Genomic DNA, 19,267 nt, shown 5'->3' with positions numbered 1-19,267 from the left:
GTACCCTAAATTATGCTTTTCTAATGTATCAAATACTTATGTCATGCAATAAAATGCAAAATTATTATTATTTTTTTAAACCATACAACCATACAACGTGATTTTCTGGATTTTTGTTTTAGATTCAGTCTCTCACAATTGAAGAGTACCTATGATAAAAATTACAGACCTCTACATGGTTTCTACGTAGGAAAACCTGCAAAATCGGCAGTGTATCAAATACTTGTTCTCACCACTGTAGAAGAAAGCCAATACACATACTTTTTCTCCCATGGAGTATTGGAGTATCAATACATGGCTGGATCTCTTCAATGACACACAGTACCCCTTCTCAGCCAATAATTTTGAAAAATAAATAAGCAAATAAAAACACATTTTTATAAACCTTACTTGAACAAATGAAGCTTTTCCTCCATTACAGTAAACAATTTGCTCTGTTTCAACAAAATTTGCTGCATGTCCTTCAGAATCAATACCTAAAATATAAAACAAATATAAAATAAATTCATATGAAAATTAAAAGCTCCTGACACCAGTGATATAGAAAAAAAGAAAACACTAAATTTACCGTAAATATGTCTCCCTTGCTTTATTCATTTTCAGCACAATTAATATGCAGTTTGCAATGTGATCCCAGTTTCAGACTTCTCTTGTGAGTTTGTAAATTTAAGTAGCAAATGCTACCTGTGAATAATCACATGGGTGCTACTAGAGTTGCATCTTTACACACTTTATATACTGTATACAACTATGGCAGCAGTTTAGGGATTCCCTATGTGACAACTCACAGCCATCTCATTTTCCACTGATTTCCACTGACTATTTAGACCATGTTAAAGGTGTTATATAGAATTAGAAAGACAAACCACCTCACTTTTAAAAACAATCCCACACAAGTTGTGAGTGGTATGACAGCTTAGCTTTACTGAAGTAAACATTGCCGAGTTGCAATACCAGGCACACATCATAGACAGGTGTGGTTTTATTTCTAGAAGAGAGCAGCCATATTTTTTCTTCTAAAAGAACACCGTCTAACATAGTTCACTGTAAAAAACTGTGTAAATATTCACCTTTAGAGCCTAGACATATGAAACTGTATGCCTTAAAATTCATAAATCTTCCATAAAAGTATTCAGTTTTAAAGCATTACTGTCACTTTACTTAACTTTTAACATACCCCTACTGATCTATAGTCCATACATTGCTTTTTAGTTGCCTAATCACTGCTTGGCCTCACGGCTCAGCAGATGGATATATAGACTCATCTACTGAAGAAGGGGTCAGATTAAGCACCCTGAAACGCGTTTAAAGTTTTTTATCATCTGAATCCAGCACTAAAGAAAACACACTGCCAATTGCTGATAACCTACATGTAAGCCGGCTTTTACTAAACAGATCCACCTACCTCACCTGGCTCTCCATCTCATCATCATCGGGCATGCAGCTTATTTGATCCAGGAGGAATCCTCTGTTTGTGTTCTAAGAACATAGAACTGCAAGTATTCAACTCGCCAAATTGCGGAGTTTGACCCCGTGCAGCACACACAGTGTCTGCAATCACTGTTATCCACAGGATCGCAGCTATCGTACGAACAGCCACAGGACTTCATTCACGGTCCGTCGCAGCACGAGACCAGCGGCCGGAGACCGGTGAGAGATATATGATTGCTACTAATACACTTAAGGCGACTAGTTATAGTTATTCTAGAGGACTGTATTAAACACTATTGCAGAGACTGTTTAGATTCACTGTGCAGTATAAGCATGTCAATTGCCCGACTATCAGAATTCTGAACCACGATAAAAAAAAGTAATCTCCAGGTAGCAGAGCAGGATCAATGGAAGCGCTGAGACCAGATAAGAAGTTAAAAGGATTTATTTCCCATAATGGTTTATTTCCCATAAGCGGGTGACCGTGAAACGCGTTGCATTATGGGAAATAAATCCTTTTAACTTCTTATCTGGTCTCAGCGCTTCCATTGATCCTGCTCTGCTACCTGGAGATTGCTTGTTTTTATCGTGATTCTATTTCAGCGGGACGAAGCTGCAGAGACCCTTTGATGATACATAGTTAGTTACATAGTTACATAGTTAGTACAGTCGAAAAAAGACATATGTCCATCAAGTTCAACCAGGGAATTAAGGGGTAGGGGTGTGGCGCGATATTGGGGAAGGGATGGGATTTTATATTTCTTCATAAGCATTCTTTTGTTCCAGGAATGTATCTAATCCTGTTTTAAAGCTGTAAATTTTTCCTGCTGTGACCAGTTCCTGAGGTAGACTGTTCCATAAGTTCATAGTTCTCATGGTAAAGAAGGCGTGTCGCCCCTTGAGACTAAACTTTTTCTTCTCCAGACGGAGGGAGTGCCCCCTCGTCCTTTGGGGGGGTTTAACCTGGAACAGTTTTTCTCCATATTTTTTGTATGGGCCATTAATATACTTATATACGTTTATCATATCCCCCCTTAAACGTCTCTTCTCAAGACTAAACAATTGTAACTCCTTTAATCGCTCCTCATAGCTAAGATGTTCCATGCCCCATATTAGTTTAGTCGCGCGTCTCTGCACCTTTTCCAGCTCCACAGTGTCCCTTTTATGTACAGGCGACCAAAACTGAACAGCATATTCCAGGTGAGGCCGTACCAATGCTTTATAGAGGGGGAGTATTATGTCCCTGTCCCTTGAGTCCATGCCTCTTTTGATACATGACAATATCCTGCCGGCTTTGGAAGCAGCAGCCTGACATGCTATTCTGTAGTCTGTGATCAACAAGCACACCCAGATTCTTCTCTACCAGTGACTCTGCCAGTTTAATCCCCCCTAAAACATACGACGCATGCAGGTTATTAGTACCCAGATGCATAACTTTACATTTATCCACATTGAACCTCATTTGCCAAGTGGATGCCCAGACACTTAGTCTATCCAAGTCATCTTGTAACCTATACACATCCTCTATAGACTGTACCGTGCTACAAAGCTTGGTGTCATAGAAACAGAGCTGTTAATACCATCCTCTATATCATTGATAAATAAATTAAACAACAGCGGGCCCAGTACTGAACCTTGGGGTACACCACTAATTACCGAGGACCAATCAGAGTACGAATCATTGACCACCACTCTCTGGGTATGATCCATGAGCCAGTGTTCAATCCAGTTACAAACTAAAATTTCCAAACCCAAAGACCTTAACTTACCTGTCAGACGTATGTGAGGGACAGTATCAAATGCTTTAGCAAAATCCAGAAACACTATATCCACAGCCATTCCTCTGTCAAGGCTTCTACTCACCTCTTCATAAAAGCAAATTAGATTGGTTTGACAACTTCTATCCTTAGTAAACCCATGCTGGTTATCACTTATAATACAATTATCCCCTATGTATTCCTGTATGTAATCCCTTATAAGTCCTTCAAACAATTTACCCACAATGCACGTTAAACTTACCGGTCTATAGTTTCCTGGGGAAGACCTAGAGCCCTTTTTGAAGATTGGCACCACATTCGCCTTGCGCCAGTCCCTTGGCACGATACCAGACACCAGAGAATCTCTAAATATCATGAACAGGGGTACAGATATTACTGAACTTACCTCTCTAAGAACTCTTGAGTGCAATCCATCTGGCCCTGGAGATTTGCTTACATTTATATTACTTAACTTACCTTGTACCATCTCTACATTAAGCCAGTTCAGTACATTACATGATGTGTTACCAGCACTGACCTGGCCAATGTCAGCTCCTTTTTCCATAGTGTATACAGAACTAAAGAACCCATTCAGTAGCTCCGCTTTCTCTTGATCGCCTGTGACAACCTCCCCATTATCATTATTAAGGGGTCCTACTGTTTTTTTTTGCATTTATATATCTAAAAAAATATTTAGGATTAGTTTTGCTTTCTTTGGCCACCTGTCTCTCGTTTTGAATTTTTGCTGTTTTTATTACGTTTTTACAGATTTTATTAAGCTCTTTGTACTGTTTAAATGTTATAGCTGACCCATCAGATTTGAATTTTTTGAAGGCTATTTTTTTTGTTGTTTATTGCTCTTTTAACATCATTTGTCAGCCATGTAGGATTTAGTTTTAATCGTTTATATTTGTTCCCCTTTGGTATATATTTAGCTGTATAGTTATTTAGAGTTGATTTAAAGATGTCCCATTTACCTTCTGTATCAGTATTTGACAACTCCTCCCCCCAGTCTATGTCCTGTAGTGCAGCCCTCAGCCCAGGGAAGTTTGCCTTTTTAAAGTTATATGTTTTTGCCTTCCCCGCCTGTCTTTGTTTTCTACATTTTAAGTCAAAAGTAACTATATTGTGGTCGCTATTACCAAGGTTTTCCCGCACAGTTACATTACCAACCAGCTCTACGTTGTTGGAAATGATCAGATCCAACAAGGCATCACTTCTTGTTGGGTCCTCCACAAACTGGCCCATAAAATGATCCTGCAATAAATTTAGGAATTGTCGCCCCTTAGTAGTTTTAGCCATCCCCGGACCCCAATCTATATCTGTATAGTTAAAATCTCCCATTATTACCACTGTACCTGCCCGGGCGGCCCTTTCTATTTGTTTATGAAGCCGAACTTCTATCTCTTCAGTGATATTAGGGGGGTCTGTAGATTACACCAAGTATTATTTTTTCAGTATTTCCCTCCTTTTGTAATTCTACCCACAATGATTTCACATCCTCAGAATCATCACACACTATGGTATCGTTCACACTGACTTTCATACCACTTCTTACATACAGACTCCACCACCTTTTCTGTTCATTCTATCCTTACGAAACAATGTAAACCCCTGCAGATTGACAGCCCAGTCATGCGAGGAGTCCAGCCATGTCTCAGTGACCCCAACTATATCAATATGTTCCTCCAGTATCAAGGCCTCAAGCTCCCCAATTTTATTCGCTAGGCTTCTGGCATTTGTGAACATACACTTTACATTTCCATCCTTTATGTTATTGGGGTTAATGGGATTCAAGGGTGTAAGTTTTATTTTCCTATGAAGCCTATTCCTATTAACTATTCTAGCCCCTCCCTCCGCTCCACCCCCAGGTACATTTATAATTCTCACCTCTCTATCTACACTATCTTCCCCCTCTTTGCTGTAGGTTCCCTCCCCCCAAGTCCCTAGTTTAAACACTCCTCCACCCTTCTAGCCATCTTCTCCCCAAGCAAAGCTGCACCTTTGTACTTTTGCAACAGCTGGAGGCACACTGGTTGGAAAACCTTCAGTTACGTTCTGTTACCCAACTCAGTATTTTCCAACCAGTGTGCCTCCAGCTGTTGCAAAACTACAACTCCCAGCATGTACTGATCGCCGAAGGGTATGCTGGGAGATGTAGTTATGCAACAGTTATTGTAGTTATTGGCCAGGTCAGTGCTGGTAACACATCATGTAATGTACTGAACTGGCTTAATCTAGAGATGGTACAAGGTAAGTTAAGTAAAGTAAATGTAAGCAAATCTCCAGGGCCGGATGGACTACACCCAAGAGTTCTTAGAGAGGTAAGTTCAGTAATATCTGTACCCCTGTTCATGATATTTAGAGATTCTCTGGTGTCTGGTATTGTGCCAAGGGACTGGCGCAAGGCGAATGTGGTGCCAATCTTCAAAAAGGGCTCTAGGTCTTCCCCAGGAAACTATAGACAGGTAAGTTTAACGTGCATTGTGGTTAAATTGTTTGAAGGACTTATAAGGGATTACATACAGGAATACATAGGGGATAATTGTATTATAAGTGATAACCAGCATGGGTTTACTAAGGATAGAAGTTGTCAAACCAATCTAATTTGCTTTTATGAAGAGGTGAGTAGAAGCCTTGACAGAGGAATGGCTGTGGATATAGTGTTTCTGGATTTTGCTAAAGCATTTGATACTGTCCCTCATAGACGTCTGACAGGTTAGTTAAGGTCTTTGGGTTTGGAAATTTTAGTTTGTAACTGGATTGAACACTGGCTCATGGATCGTACCCAGAGAGTGGTGGTCAATGATTCATACTCTGATTGGTCCTCGGTAATTAGTGGTGTACCCCAAGGTTCAGTACTGGGCCCGCTGTTGTTTAATTTATTTATCAATGATATAGAGGATGGTATTAACAGCTCTGTTTCTATCTTTGCAGATGACACCAAGTTTTGCAGCACGGTACAGTCTATAGAGGATGTGTATAGGTTACAAGATGACTTGGATAGACTAAGTGTCTGGGCATCCACTTGGCAAATGAGGTTCAATGTGGATAAATGTAAAGTTATGCATCTGGGTACTAATAACCTACATGCGTTGTATGTCTTAGGGGGGATTAAACTGGCAGAGTCACTGGTAGAGAAGGATCTGGGTGTACTTGTAGATCACAGACTACAGAATAGCATGCAATGTCAGGCTGCTGCTTCCAAAGCCAGCAGGATATTGTCATGTATCAAAAGAGGCATGGACTCAAGGGACAGGGACATAATACTCCCCCTTTATAAAGCATTGGTACGGCCTCACCTGGAATATGCTGTTCAGTTTTGGTCGCCTGTACATAAAAGGGACACTGTGGAGCTGGAAAGGGTGCAGAGACGCGCGACTAAACTAATATGGGGCATGGAACATCTTAGCTATGAGGAGCGATTAAAGGAGTTACAATTGTTTAGTCTTGAGAAGAGACGTTTAAGGGGGGATATGATAAACGTATATAAGTATATTAATGGCCCATACAAAAAATATGGAGAAAAACTGTTCCAGGTTAAACCCCCCCAAAGGACGAGGGGGCACTCCCTCCGTCTGGAGAAGAAAAAGTTTAGTCTCAAGGGGCGACACGCCTTCTTTACCATGAGAACTGTGAACTTATGGAACAGTCTACCTCAGGAACTGGTCACAGCAGGAAAAATTTACAGCTTTAAAACAGGATTAGATACATTCCTGGAACAAAATAACATTAATGCTTATGAAGAAATATAAAATCCCATCCCTTCCCCAATATCGCGCCACACCCCTACCCCTTAATTCCCTGGTTGAACTTGATGGACATATGTCTTTTTTCAACCGTACTAACTATGTAACAGCTGGAGGTATTTAACTACAACTCCCAGCATGCCGTTTGCTGTTTGGGCATGCTGGGATTTGCAGTTGTGCAACATCTGGAGGGCTACAGTTTAGAGACCACTGCACAGTGATCTCCAAACTGTGACTCTCCAGATATTGCAAAACTACAAATCCCAGCATGCCCAGACAGCAAACAGCTGTTTGGGCAAGCTAGGGGTTGTAGTTTTGCAAGATCTGGAGGGATACAGTTTAGAGACCACTGTATAATGGTCTCAAACTGTAGCCCTCTAGCTGTTGCAAAACTAAATATTCCAGCATGCCCAAACAGCTGTCTGGGCATGGTGGGAGTTGTAGTTCTGCAACATCTGGAGGGCTACAGGTTAGAGACCACTGTATAGTGGACTCAGACTGTAGCCCTCCAGATGTTGCTAGGCAACTTACCGGCTTCCGTAGGATCCAGGGAGCTGTCCTCTTCTGCTGCCTGCCGATCACCATCCCACACAGCCTCCAGATCGGTAAGTGGATCTCCTGCGCCAGTCCCCGCCGGTTTCCCCGTCCTGCCCCGCCTATTGTGGGTGGGCAGGTTGGGGAAAACGAAAGTTAACACCCCCCGCCCCGATCTGCTATTGGTGGTCGCGTCTAGACCACCAATAGCAGGGATAGGAGGGGTGGCACCCCTGCCACCTCACTCCTATCCCTTCAGGGGGATCGTAGGTGTCTTAGACAACCGCGATCCCCCCTATATTCCGGGTCACCATAGACCCGTATGACCCGGAATCGGCGCAAATCGCAAGTGTGAATTCACTTGCGATTTGCACCGATCGCCGACATGGGGGGGGGGGTCTCATGACCATCTTGGGCATTTGCGCGGGGTGCCTGCTGATCGATATCAGCAGACACCCCGGTCCCCGCCTGGCGCGCAGCGGGAATCGAAATTCCCACGTGCGTAAGGATACGCCCTTCGTCTATAAGTACCAGGACGCAAGGGCGTATGCATACACCCTTCGTCCCCAACAGGTTAATATATTTCTATAGTTTGGGTCAGTGGGGATCGATCTTTTAACCACTTACACCTTGGATTCTCGGTTGTGAGCTGCACACTTTTCTTTAATTTAAAAATCTGTTTAACTTTCTGGCATCAGTTCATTTAAGTTTTTCACTGGAGTACCCCCCTTTAACCCTTACACGGCTGACCACCATGTGTATATGGCGCAGCCGTGCAGCAGGCGTATGAAGCGAGATCAGGACCTGAGCTCGCTTCATACTGACTAATGCTGGATATCACTGACTCATGTGATGTCCGGCATTAACCCTTTAGGGTGCGTTCACACGCTATTACTATCAGCAGATTTCCTGCTGTGGGAAACCTGCTGCGAGTTACGCTACCATTGATTTGAAGGGGTCCACAGACCGTCCGCAAAAGTGTCTGATTTGCGAACTGTCTGCGGACCCATTCAAATGAATGGTAGTGTAACTCACATCGGGTTTCCCGCAGCTACTAGCGTGTGAACGCACCCTTAGACGCCGCAATCAAAGTAGATCACGGCTTCTAAAATGCTGAAAATCTGGGGTAGCTGTGTGGAGCTGATCGGGACACCCTCAGGGTCCTGATCAGCTGAGAGCTTTGTCCGTCCTGTGTGATAGGTGTTCCAATAATGCATGCCTTGCTAGTCTGTAGTAATGGAGCACCGACAACACTGATCAGTGCTGTGCTATAGGCTCCTAAAGCATAACATTGATCAGTGTCTTGAAGTAGTAAATTACATCTGTGTCTCAAGCTGTTACAAAACTACAACTCCCAGCATACCCTACAGCCCTTGGCTGTCTGGGCATGCTGGGAGTTGTAGTTTTGCAACAACTGGAGGCACACTGTAAAACACTGCCCTATGGGGACAAATAATACTGTAAAAATAAATTTGTAAAAAATAAAAAGTTTAAAACACTCCCCCCCCCCCCTTTTTTTTTCAAATAAAATAAAGTTAAAGTTATTTGGTAACCCCGCGTGCATAACATCAGAAATATTAAAATAAAATGTTGATAAAACAGCACGGTCAATAGCGTACACGTTTAAAAAAAAATACCAACATCCCGAATTGCTGATTTTTGTTCACTTACTGTAGCAGAAAAAAAAGTGATTAACACAAAAATGGTACTGATAAAAAAAAACACAGATCACGGTGCAAAAAAGTAGCCCCTATACAACTCTGTATATGGAAAAATAAGAAAGTTATAGGGGTCAGAAGAGAACATTTAGAGCATATATTTTTTTATTTGATTTAAGGGGGAGATTTATCAAAACGTGCTGAGGAAAAATGGAGTAGTTGCCCATAGCAACCAGATAGGTGTGTACCCCTATAGTGTGTCCTGGAGTCAATGTATGGTGAGTGGCAGTGTTGTGGCTGCAAGCTCGGCCAGTACCTTCTATAGCCATTCCACATTCCCTTCAAGTACATCAGTAACTAAAAAAATCTGATCATACACTTTTACAAAAACTATCTTGAAAAAAAGTAGACGGGGCAATGCATTTTCGGTTTCGGTTTTCAGCCAAGCACAGCCTAAATTTTCAGTTTCAGCCAAAAATTGCCCTTTCGGTGCATCCCTAATACATAGGTTTTTTTTTAAACACGTTTTATTGGAAAGTAAGGAACAATCGGCTTGCAGGCCCAATAAAGTGACAACATGGTAGTACACGTTACATTAATTCAAGGGCGCCTGAGCAAAAGTACAGTCTGACAGAACGGAGAGGAGCACCACTCACCGAACACTGAAAGAAATTTACCAGGACATTTCCTATGCTTATATACCAAATGGGAGAAGGGTATCACTGCATTCACCAAAGCCCTCCATTGAGATAAAGTAGGAGGGCTGGGGTCCATCCACTTAAGTGCAATAGCCTTCCTAGCCATGAATAATGTTTCCCTCAAGAAGATGCGGACATGATGAGTCCACACCTCCTCATCTAAAACACCAAAAAGACAGATTAAGGGGTCAGCAGATAAGGGAGGCTGGGCAAGTGTGTTGAGAAATCGAATAACCTCCCCCCAAAATGCCTCAATATAGGGGCAAGCCCAAATAAGATGCCAAAAGTCCGCTCCGGCATCACCACAGCGATGACAGGCATCAGAGTCGGAACGACCCATTCTAAACAGTCTGAGAGGGGTAACATAGCTGTAATGAATGATATTCAATTGAATCAATTTATTATTAGCCGCTGGGGACACCAGCATATGCAAAGAAAATATTTCCTCCCAGATCTCTGAAGACAAATTGGGGATGTGAGACTCCCAATGCCGGTCCGCCGGCAGCTGGGATCCGGAAACCTTGGCCTGAATGAGGTGTTTATACAGGATGGACACCAGCCCCCTAGGACCCTGAGATCGCAGCACACCTATTAGAGGGAAGGCTGAGATAGGGGTGCTACCTACAGGGAACTGAGCATTAAGCGCATGGCTCAACTGTAAATACCTAAAAAAAACTGTGCCTGGGCAAAGCATAGGTGGATTGTAACTGATCAAAGGAACACAGTACATTATCACGGTACACATGGTCTAAAGTAAGAATCCCTAGTCCCCTCCAAAAGGGTGGGTCCAGAGAGACAGTAATGTGTGGGAGGAAGGGGTTGTCCCACATCGGGAGATCCAATGGCACACCAGTATAACCATAGAGCACCTTAGCAGCACGCCACACCTTGATCGCCAGTTTATGGAGGGGTAGGTAAGCCTGTCTGCCAAGGGTGGGACTCTCCAGTAGAAGTCTCGGGGTCAAGAACGGGACAAAGCTAGTCAAGGATCGCTCCGGACCCGTTCCAACATCCTCTCCCACCCACTGCCTGAGATATTGTAGCTGGCCCGCCACATAGTAGAGGTAGAAGTCGGGTAATGACATACCTGCCGCTAATTTAGGGCGTTGCAAAGTAGAAAGTCGAATTTTGCGTCTATTCGGGCCCCAAATAAATGGGGACATAAGAGAGTGAAGGGAGTCAAAAAAATATTTAGGGACAGGCCCAGAAGCGTGTTCCAACATATACAGGCATTTAGGAAGGATAATGAGTTTAATAAGATTAACACGCCCAGTAACAGATAGCGGTAGCGTAGCCCAAACTCTAAATTTGGATTTGACATATGGGATCAATGAGAGGATGTTAGACGATAGGTCACTAGCTGGGTCTCTATGGATAAAGATCCCCAGGTACTTAAACTCCGTGACCACTGGAAGGCCACACATAATGGGGGGCCAAGTTTTACGCAAGAGGGGCATTATAACAGATTTAGACCAGTTAATAAACAGCCCAGAATAGAATCCGAACCTATCCAGCAAGGCCATAGCATACGGCAGCGTCGTCAACGGGTCTGAGAGAAAGAGCACTGTATCATCCGCGTACAGACCAATGCGTTCTTCCCTATCTCCCACCGGCATACCATGGAAACCAGAGTCCTGGCGGATACGCAGTGCAAGGGGCTCCACCGCCACCGCAAACAGGAGCGGGGACAGAGGGCACCCCTGACGCGTACCCCTGCCCAAGGGAAATGGGCGTGAGCAAGTACCATTAACCAGGACCTGGGCCCGCGGACACCGGTAGAGGAGGGAAACCCACTTCCGGAAAGCAGGACCAAAACCGAACCTAGAGAGCACTGCCTGCAGGTACCCCCACTCCACCGAGTCAAAAGCCTTGGCAGCATCTAAAGATGCCAAGGCCCAGTCTCCTCCCAGAGCACCTCCCACCTGGACGGCAGTTTGAACCCTACGGATATTGTCCGATGTGGACTTGCCCGGCATGAAACCGGACTGATCTGAGTGTATAATAGACAGTACTACCCGATTCAACCGGTTAGCTAAAACTTTTCTGAGAATTTTATAATCCAGATTTAATAAAGAAATCGGCCGATAGGAGCCACATTCTAAGGGATCTTTATCAGGTTTCAAGAGGACTATGGTCGCCTCGTACATAGAGTCAGGTAGGATATTGTCTATAAATGCCTTTTCAAACATGGCCAACAGGGGAGGAAGGAGAATCTCCGAGTACCGAAGATAAACCTCCAAGGGGAGGCCATCCGGGCCCGGAGACTTACCCCTAGTCATATCAGCTACTGCGTCCTGCACTTCCAAGAGCGTAAGAGGGGCATCCAACATGTCTCTATCACTATCAGATAAAACAGGGAAATCTATGCAGTCCAGGTAAGAAGCCAGCTCCGCATCATCATATTGAACCTGCGAAGAATAGAGGTTAGTATAAAAAGCAGAAAAACGTTGTGCCATCTCCTCCACCCCCAGCAGCACAGACCCAACTGGGGCTTTAATTTTAAGAACCTGAGCAGCTGAAGTAGATTGCCGTACTATGTGAACTAATAGTTTACTGGATTGATTACCATGTTCGAAATAGAATTGCTTGGTAAAAAATAATTTCCTATTGGCCTTTTCGTGAAGATGTAGCATATATTGTCTTCCCTCCCGCAGCCAAGCCACCTTATTAGACTCTGAAGGGTCCGCCACATATCTGGCCTCCAGAGAGGTGCAGGAACTGGCCAGTTCCTCCTCCCGCCGAGATGCAGACTTCTTAATAAAAGAGATCGTAGATTGCAGGCAGCCCCGCAGGTATGCCTTTAGAGTCTCCCACACCAGCACAGAAGAACCTCCTGGAACATTGGCTCGAAGGAAAACCTGAAGCTGGTCCGGGATACGGTCATTGGGGCCAATCTGATCCAGCCAGAAAGGTTGTATTCTCCATCTATGCGGTGTACCAGAATCGGCCACGCGGATGTCCCGCAGTAATGGAGAATGGTCAGATACAGCACGCGGTTCATACGAAACCGCCGAGACCTGAGACATGAGAAGCGGATTACCATAGGCAAGGTCGATTCTGGACAACGCATTGCGACCCAGAGTGTGGCAGGAGAATTGTCTAGTATGAGGATGGCGATCCCGAAAGATGTCCACCCAGCCAATTTCATCTACCAACAAAGAGAGAGGAGTGGTTCCAGTTCCCAAAGGAACCCCTCTGGTACTGTGGCGATTCATGACCAAGTCAGGCACCATATTAAAATCTCCCATACACAGCACACGCGCGGAAGGGTATCCAGCAGCAAAAGTGACAGCACTATGCAATACTTCCATAGAGGCCGGCGGGGGATTATAAATAAATAGCAGCACATAAGGCACATTGTTAATGTAGGCATAGACAAAAATATAACGACCTTGTGAGTCCCTACGCAGTGCTACAGGATCCCATCTCACTGACCTAGCAATCAAAAGTGAAACGCCCCTAGAAAAAGATGTATGGAAGGAGTGGTGAGACCATTGTACCCAAGGCTTGGTAAACTGGTGGGCCCTGTCCGGGGTGAGATGTGTCTCTTGTAATGCTATCACATGAGGGCGGAACTTCCTAATATGTGCAAAAACCATTGTACGTTTACGAGGGGCCCGGGCCCCCCGTATATTCCACGACATTACTCTAAGGTCCGCCATGGTAAAAGAGAGTGTACACTAAGAACACAGCAAGAGACACATAAAGACAACACAAACATCAGCCATCCACGCCAACAGATTGAGACAAACACACACGGGTCCACGAAAATAGAAAGAACACCAAGGTGGTGAAAGGTAGAAATGGTACAAGATATGCTCCACTGAGAATGCACATTCTGGCAAGAGAAACCTCCCCTAAACATGGGGAACAAACATAGAAGAAAACAAGAAAAGCAAACATAACCACTGCAGAGAAAGCAGTGATAGAGCAACAGCTCCATCTAGTGGGGAGAGCCTGCTCAAACATGGGATAGATGAGAGCCTCAAGATTATATAAACTGCAGAAGGGGCCAAGGAGGACAGCAGTACACAGGAGAAGGAGGCGACACCGGAGGACCAGATAGAAATAGGAGGGAAAAACAGGAAAACAAATAAAGAAGAGAGGGGGGGGGGGGGGGGGGAGGGAGAAAATGACCACCAATGTAAAAAAGAGGCAAAGGGAAGAAGAGGAGGCTTAGGGTATGACACTCAGGAGGGGGAAGGGACCAAGGCAGGAGAGAGGGGACAGACGAGAACACATCAGGAGATAGAGCGAGAATTGGAGGTGTATAAGGCATAATACACAGTGCAAAGTGACCACCATTGACACATGTCTCCCGCCACCCACCCAACAGGAGAGCAATCATGACCCCACACCCTATTCATCCCATAAAGGTCACATGGAAATGACCTCGCTTCAGAGGTCAAGTAGGGGCATGGGGGGGGGGAGGGGGGGAGGGAATCAGCAGTTGGAATGTCCAGGCAGGGGGATCCAATTTGTAGGGGGAGATGGAGGAGAGTCTTGACAGTTCCATCAGGGCCATACAATGTCCATGTGAAAGTCCAACTGTAGTCCCAGGAGAACAAGCACTGAAAGTCCGGGGGGGGGGGGGGGGGCACAGGGGGGAGGGGGCGCCAATGAGGGTGAGAAAAAAACACAAAAAAAAAACAATGGGGAGAGCAGTCCGGGAACGGGGGTTCAGCCGGACAGGAGGAGAGACAGAGGGGCATGCTCCCCACAGAGGTCCGGCCCAGTCCCACGTGGGCAAACTTAAAACGTCCCAGGGGTAACAGTGATCGGTGGGGGGAAAACACAGGGCAGTCTGGACTGGGGGGGGAGAGGGTGGAAAAAAGGTGACAAGTAGGTGGGATGGCAGGGGAATACACAGTACCTCAAACACTGCAGGGAACCAGGGTAGGCAGGAGATGTAGAAAAGGGACACAGGCTGGAACTCCACGGCAGTCACCCACATCAGTCCAGTCAGGCAGCTAGATCCCGCCAGGGGAAGCAGGTTCACCTCCGCCTACTCAGCCATTCGTCTGCGTCCTGCGGGGTGGCAAAGAAAATCGCCCGGTCTCCATCACCCGGAGTCGGGGCAGAGTAGGCCATGGAATACGGCACCCCCCGTTCACGCAACCGCGCCTTAACTGAAGTGAAGGAGGCCCTCTTGCGCTGGAGATCGGAAGAGAAGTCCGGGAAGATGGACACCTTGGCATTCTGGACCGTGATTTCCGGCAGCCGTGGGGCAGAACGGAGTATCAGGTCCCGGTCATTGCAATTAAGGAATCTTGCTAGCAGCAGGCGAGGAGGGGCCCCCGGTACAGGTGGCTTCGCAGGCACTTGGTGCGCCCTCTCTACAGCATAATCAGCCGAGAAGGGAGCATCTGGCATGAGCTCCCGAATCCATGATTCCACAAAGGCCCCCGGATTCTGGCCCTCCGCGCGTTCTGGGAGACCAATCACCCGTATGTTGTTCCGGTGCAGCCAGTTCTCGAGGTCGTCATTCTTCTGGCGGGCCGACTCCAGCTGCTCCTGCACCGCTCGTAAGGAGGAAGGTAAGGGCTGCACCGTGTCCTCTAGAGTGGAGATGCGAGTCTCCGTCTCCCCCACCCGCTCCCGGAGACTCTGCAGATCTTGCCGGAGAAGGCCAACATCCACCCTGACCTCCTCCATCTTGCCCGTAAGGGAGGTCCGGCATGTCTGAATAGCCATCAAAAGGGTGTCGCTCACCTCCCGAAGGGTCAGCTCAGGGCCGGCAGAGTCCTCATCAGACAGCAAGGCCTCTCGCTCCTCCGCATCCTCCGCCCGACCTTGAAGCCCAGCCCACCCAGCGCCATCTTGTTTCACCGCGTGGGCATAGTCTCGCAGCTTCTCCACCGCAGATCTATCCTTCTGTTTCGTAGGATCCAGTTTAGGTGCCATCGTTCTGGTCCTGAGTCGGGTCAGCGGGGTCAGAGGCTCCAGGATTCAGTACAGGATAGGTAAAATGCAGGCTCTAAGCGGGAGCACCTACAGTGTGCGACCGCTCATCTCAACCGCCAGGCCACGCCCCCACATAGGTTTGTTTTTAATATTTTCTTTTTTTGAAAAAAATAAAATGGGAAAAGGGGGGCGATTCAAAGATTTATTAAGAAAGGGGCTTATTCATATTTATTAACTTTTTTATTTTTTTTTAACACTTTTTTTCACTATTTTATGGGACTATTTCATGTAATCTTTAGATCGCATACACTGAACAATGCTGTTGCATAGAGCAGAATTAATCAGTGTTATTGGTGCTCCATTAGTGCAGGCTGTTGGTGCTTCCTTCTGTAATGGAGCACCAATCGCACTAACAGAAGGAGGGTTAGTGACCTCGGTCCGTGCTTTTAGCTGATTTAGACCCCACATTTTCAGATGCCACAAACTGCAGTGTATGTGTCGTATACAGTGGTGTGCGTGTTAAATGCAGTGTGTGTGAATTATATAGTGCAGTGTTTTTCAAACAGTGTATCTACAGCTGTTGCAAAATGAGAGCTCCCAGCATGCCTACAAACCGTTGACTGTGCAAGGATGTTGGATGTTTCAGTTGTGCAACAGCTGGAGGCACACTGGGGGAAGGGGTTGTGGGGTTGCACTGTCAGGATGCTGGACAAACCTGACCTAGGAGATCACGCCTGTATCTCTTAGGGAGGAGGAGCGCTGTGTGCAGCGGATACAGTGCTTCTCTGATGGGATGAAGAAAGCTGATTATTATGGTATGGGGGTGGGTTGAGTTTCCTGAGGGGGCACTGTTCTGCCCACCGCAAGAGTGTGCTCTAGGCAACTGCTATTTTGCCTATAGGCAGAGCCTGCCCTGATTCTGATTATCAATGACAAACTAGTAACATAGTAACATACTACATGAGGTTGAAAAAAGACCAGATTCCATCAAGTTCAACCTATATCCTAATGAGTCCCTACTGAGTTCATCCAGAGGAAGGCAAAAAAAAACCTCCTCCAAAAAATTCCTTCCCGACTCCAAATATGGCAGTCAGAATAAATCCCTGGATCAACGTTCTGTCCAAATAAATCTAATATACATAACCAGCAATGTTCTTACTCTCCAAAAATGCATCCAGACCCCTTTTAAATTCTTTTACAGAGTTCACCATGACCACCTCCTCCGGGAGAGAATTCCACAGTATCACTGCTCTTACAGTAAAGAACCCCCGTCTGTGCTGGTGTAGAAACTTTCTTTTAAACATAGAGGATGCCCCCTTGTTATAGATACAGTCCTGGGTATAAATATATCATGGGAAAGATCTCTGTACTGTCCTCTGATATATTTATACATAGTTATTAGGTCTTCCCTAATCCTTAATAATAATAATTTTATTTATATAGCGCCTACAGATTCCGCAGCGCTTACAATCCTAATTAATAAAAGGATACATTAAATAATAAAGGATTTATACAAGGGTATCCTAATGTTATAGGATGCCAATGATAAAGGGGATATAATGAATGTAATATAAATATTGATATAAATATTCCTCCAGCCTTCCTTCCTTCTCTAAGTGTAAACAACCTTTTCTAGTTTCCCTTTGTAGATTGTACGGTTTAAGTAATTCCCAACACAGGGTTAATAATACAAAGGTTTATTCACTAACACACTATATAACTTTAGCTAACATATATACAAACAATTTAACCCAATACAATATCTTACCCTAATTAATCCTTCTTTCTAAACTAAATAACCCTAATTCTGATAATCTTTCTGAGTACTGTAGTCCTCCCATTCCCCGTATTACCCTGGTTGCCCGTCTTTGAACCCGCTCCAGCTCCACCATATCTTTCTTGTACACTGGTGCCTAGTACTGTACACAGTATTCTATCTGTGGTCTGACTAGTGATTTGTACAGCGGTAGAATTATTTCCTTGTCGTGAGCATCTATGCCCCTATTGATGCACCCCATGATTTTATTTGCTTTGGCAGCAGCTGCCCGACACTGGTCACTACAGCTAAATTTACTGTTAACTAAAACTCCCAAGTCCTTTTCCACGTCAGTTGTCTCAAGTGTGCTCCCATTTAATACATAATCCCAGCCGGGATTTTTCCTCCCCATGTGCATTACCTTACATTTATCAGTGTTGAAACCCTCATCTGTCACTTCTCAGCCCAAGCCTCCAACCTATCCAGATCTATTTATAACAGTGCCCTGTCCTCTATTGTGTTTACCGCTTTACAGAGTTTAGTATCATCTGCAAAGATTGCTACTTTACTATTCAACCCTTCTACAAGGTCATTAATAAATATATTAAATAGAACAGGACCCAAGACTGACCCCTGTGGTACCCCACTAGTAACAGTCACCCAATCAGAATAAGTACCATTAATAACCACCCTCTGTCTCCTATCACTGAGCCAGTTACTTACCCACTTACTTCACAGATGAGGCAAAATCTTTACCCTGCTAACAATATCGGTTCACAGAAGGGGTAAGGACATATAAAACATAACGTTTAATCGTGCTATTAAAACAACAGAATCCCCACTGACATACAAACAACAAGGAGATAGATCAAAGAGGCCCAGAGGCCACAACTAGCGATTATAGTTGGAGTCAAACAGTTCAGTGGCCTGAGTAGAGACAACAAGTGGGGTGACCGGGAAAATTGTGGAGACCAGGTGGGGTGGGACTCGGACCCTAGTGTACCCTGCCAGGGGAGATGTTGTGCCCACTAGCCCTGCTCGCTCAGGGAGCTGTCGGGGCACTCGTCCTTGAAAGGACGACCCCTGCCCCGGTCTATCCCTTGGTCAGCCCCTATACTAGAACAGATGTAAAGCCCGCCCAACGCGTTTCCCCCAAGTTAATGGGTTCATCAGGGGCTCCAGGGCAAACAAAAAAGTTAGTACTGCGTTACCGAATGTAAACAATAATACATAAGGTGCGATACAAGAAGTGCAAGCAAAAAATCAATTCAAAGGCCAGCAACGTGCAACAATAATAATGATAAAGTGCACTAATTAGAACCAACACGTGAACATAGTCCACAAAAATAAACAAACACAATTCCCTTAGAACAAAACCAAGGGAGAAGGTGAAGTAGGTGTGCTGGTTACCCAGAGCAGAGCCCTGCTACTGGGTTAGACTCACGTGACCACAATGGCGGTCGGCGAGATGTCGGGATCTGCAGTGGCAGAGTGCGCGGTTATGGCGTCTGTATCCCGTCGGTCACATCAGTGAACCTGGGATCCTTAAATAGCACTTACCAAACAGGCTGCTTCCACGCTCGAATGTGCGCGCGCCACTTCCGGGTGCCGGCGCCACAGCGGTGTGTCGGCGTCACTTCCGGGTGCGCGTCTAGGCTACGGAGCGGAGCGTCCTGCGTTGCTAGGCGATGCTGGTGAGCCAGTACGCATGCGCCACGGCAACATATCTTTTCAAAATACGAATGAGTATTAAGTGGTTGGTGTTGACAGTTTACACAGG

At 45.3% G+C, this 19,267-nt stretch overlaps 1 protein-coding gene and 1 long non-coding RNA gene across 5 annotated transcripts in view; one reads left to right on the top strand and one right to left on the bottom strand.

Moving 5' to 3' along the window:
- The window catches only part of SACM1L (SAC1 like phosphatidylinositide phosphatase), a 647,794-nt gene that overhangs the window by 277,693 nt on the left and 350,834 nt on the right, over positions 1–19,267 (bottom strand). For all 4 annotated transcript variants that reach the window (XM_056520232.1, XM_056520231.1, XM_056520230.1 and 1 more), the window contains one exon: positions 391–476. In XM_056520232.1, coding sequence (XP_056376207.1) covers positions 391–476 — 86 coding nt within the window. The remainder of the gene's footprint in view (positions 1–390; positions 477–19,267) is intronic.
- Positions 7,489–19,267, top strand: part of LOC130273437 (uncharacterized) — a 54,878-nt gene continuing 43,099 nt past the window's right edge. The window contains exon 1 of the long non-coding RNA XR_008843993.1: positions 7,489–7,542. This is a non-coding gene — a long non-coding RNA (uncharacterized LOC130273437). The remainder of the gene's footprint in view (positions 7,543–19,267) is intronic.

This window comes from Hyla sarda, chromosome 5, assembly GCF_029499605.1.
Source record: "Hyla sarda isolate aHylSar1 chromosome 5, aHylSar1.hap1, whole genome shotgun sequence".
Taxonomy (NCBI): domain Eukaryota; kingdom Metazoa; phylum Chordata; class Amphibia; order Anura; family Hylidae; genus Hyla; species Hyla sarda.
The sequence above is the reverse complement of the archived record's forward strand: the minus strand, read 5'-3'. Positions and strand labels throughout refer to the sequence as shown.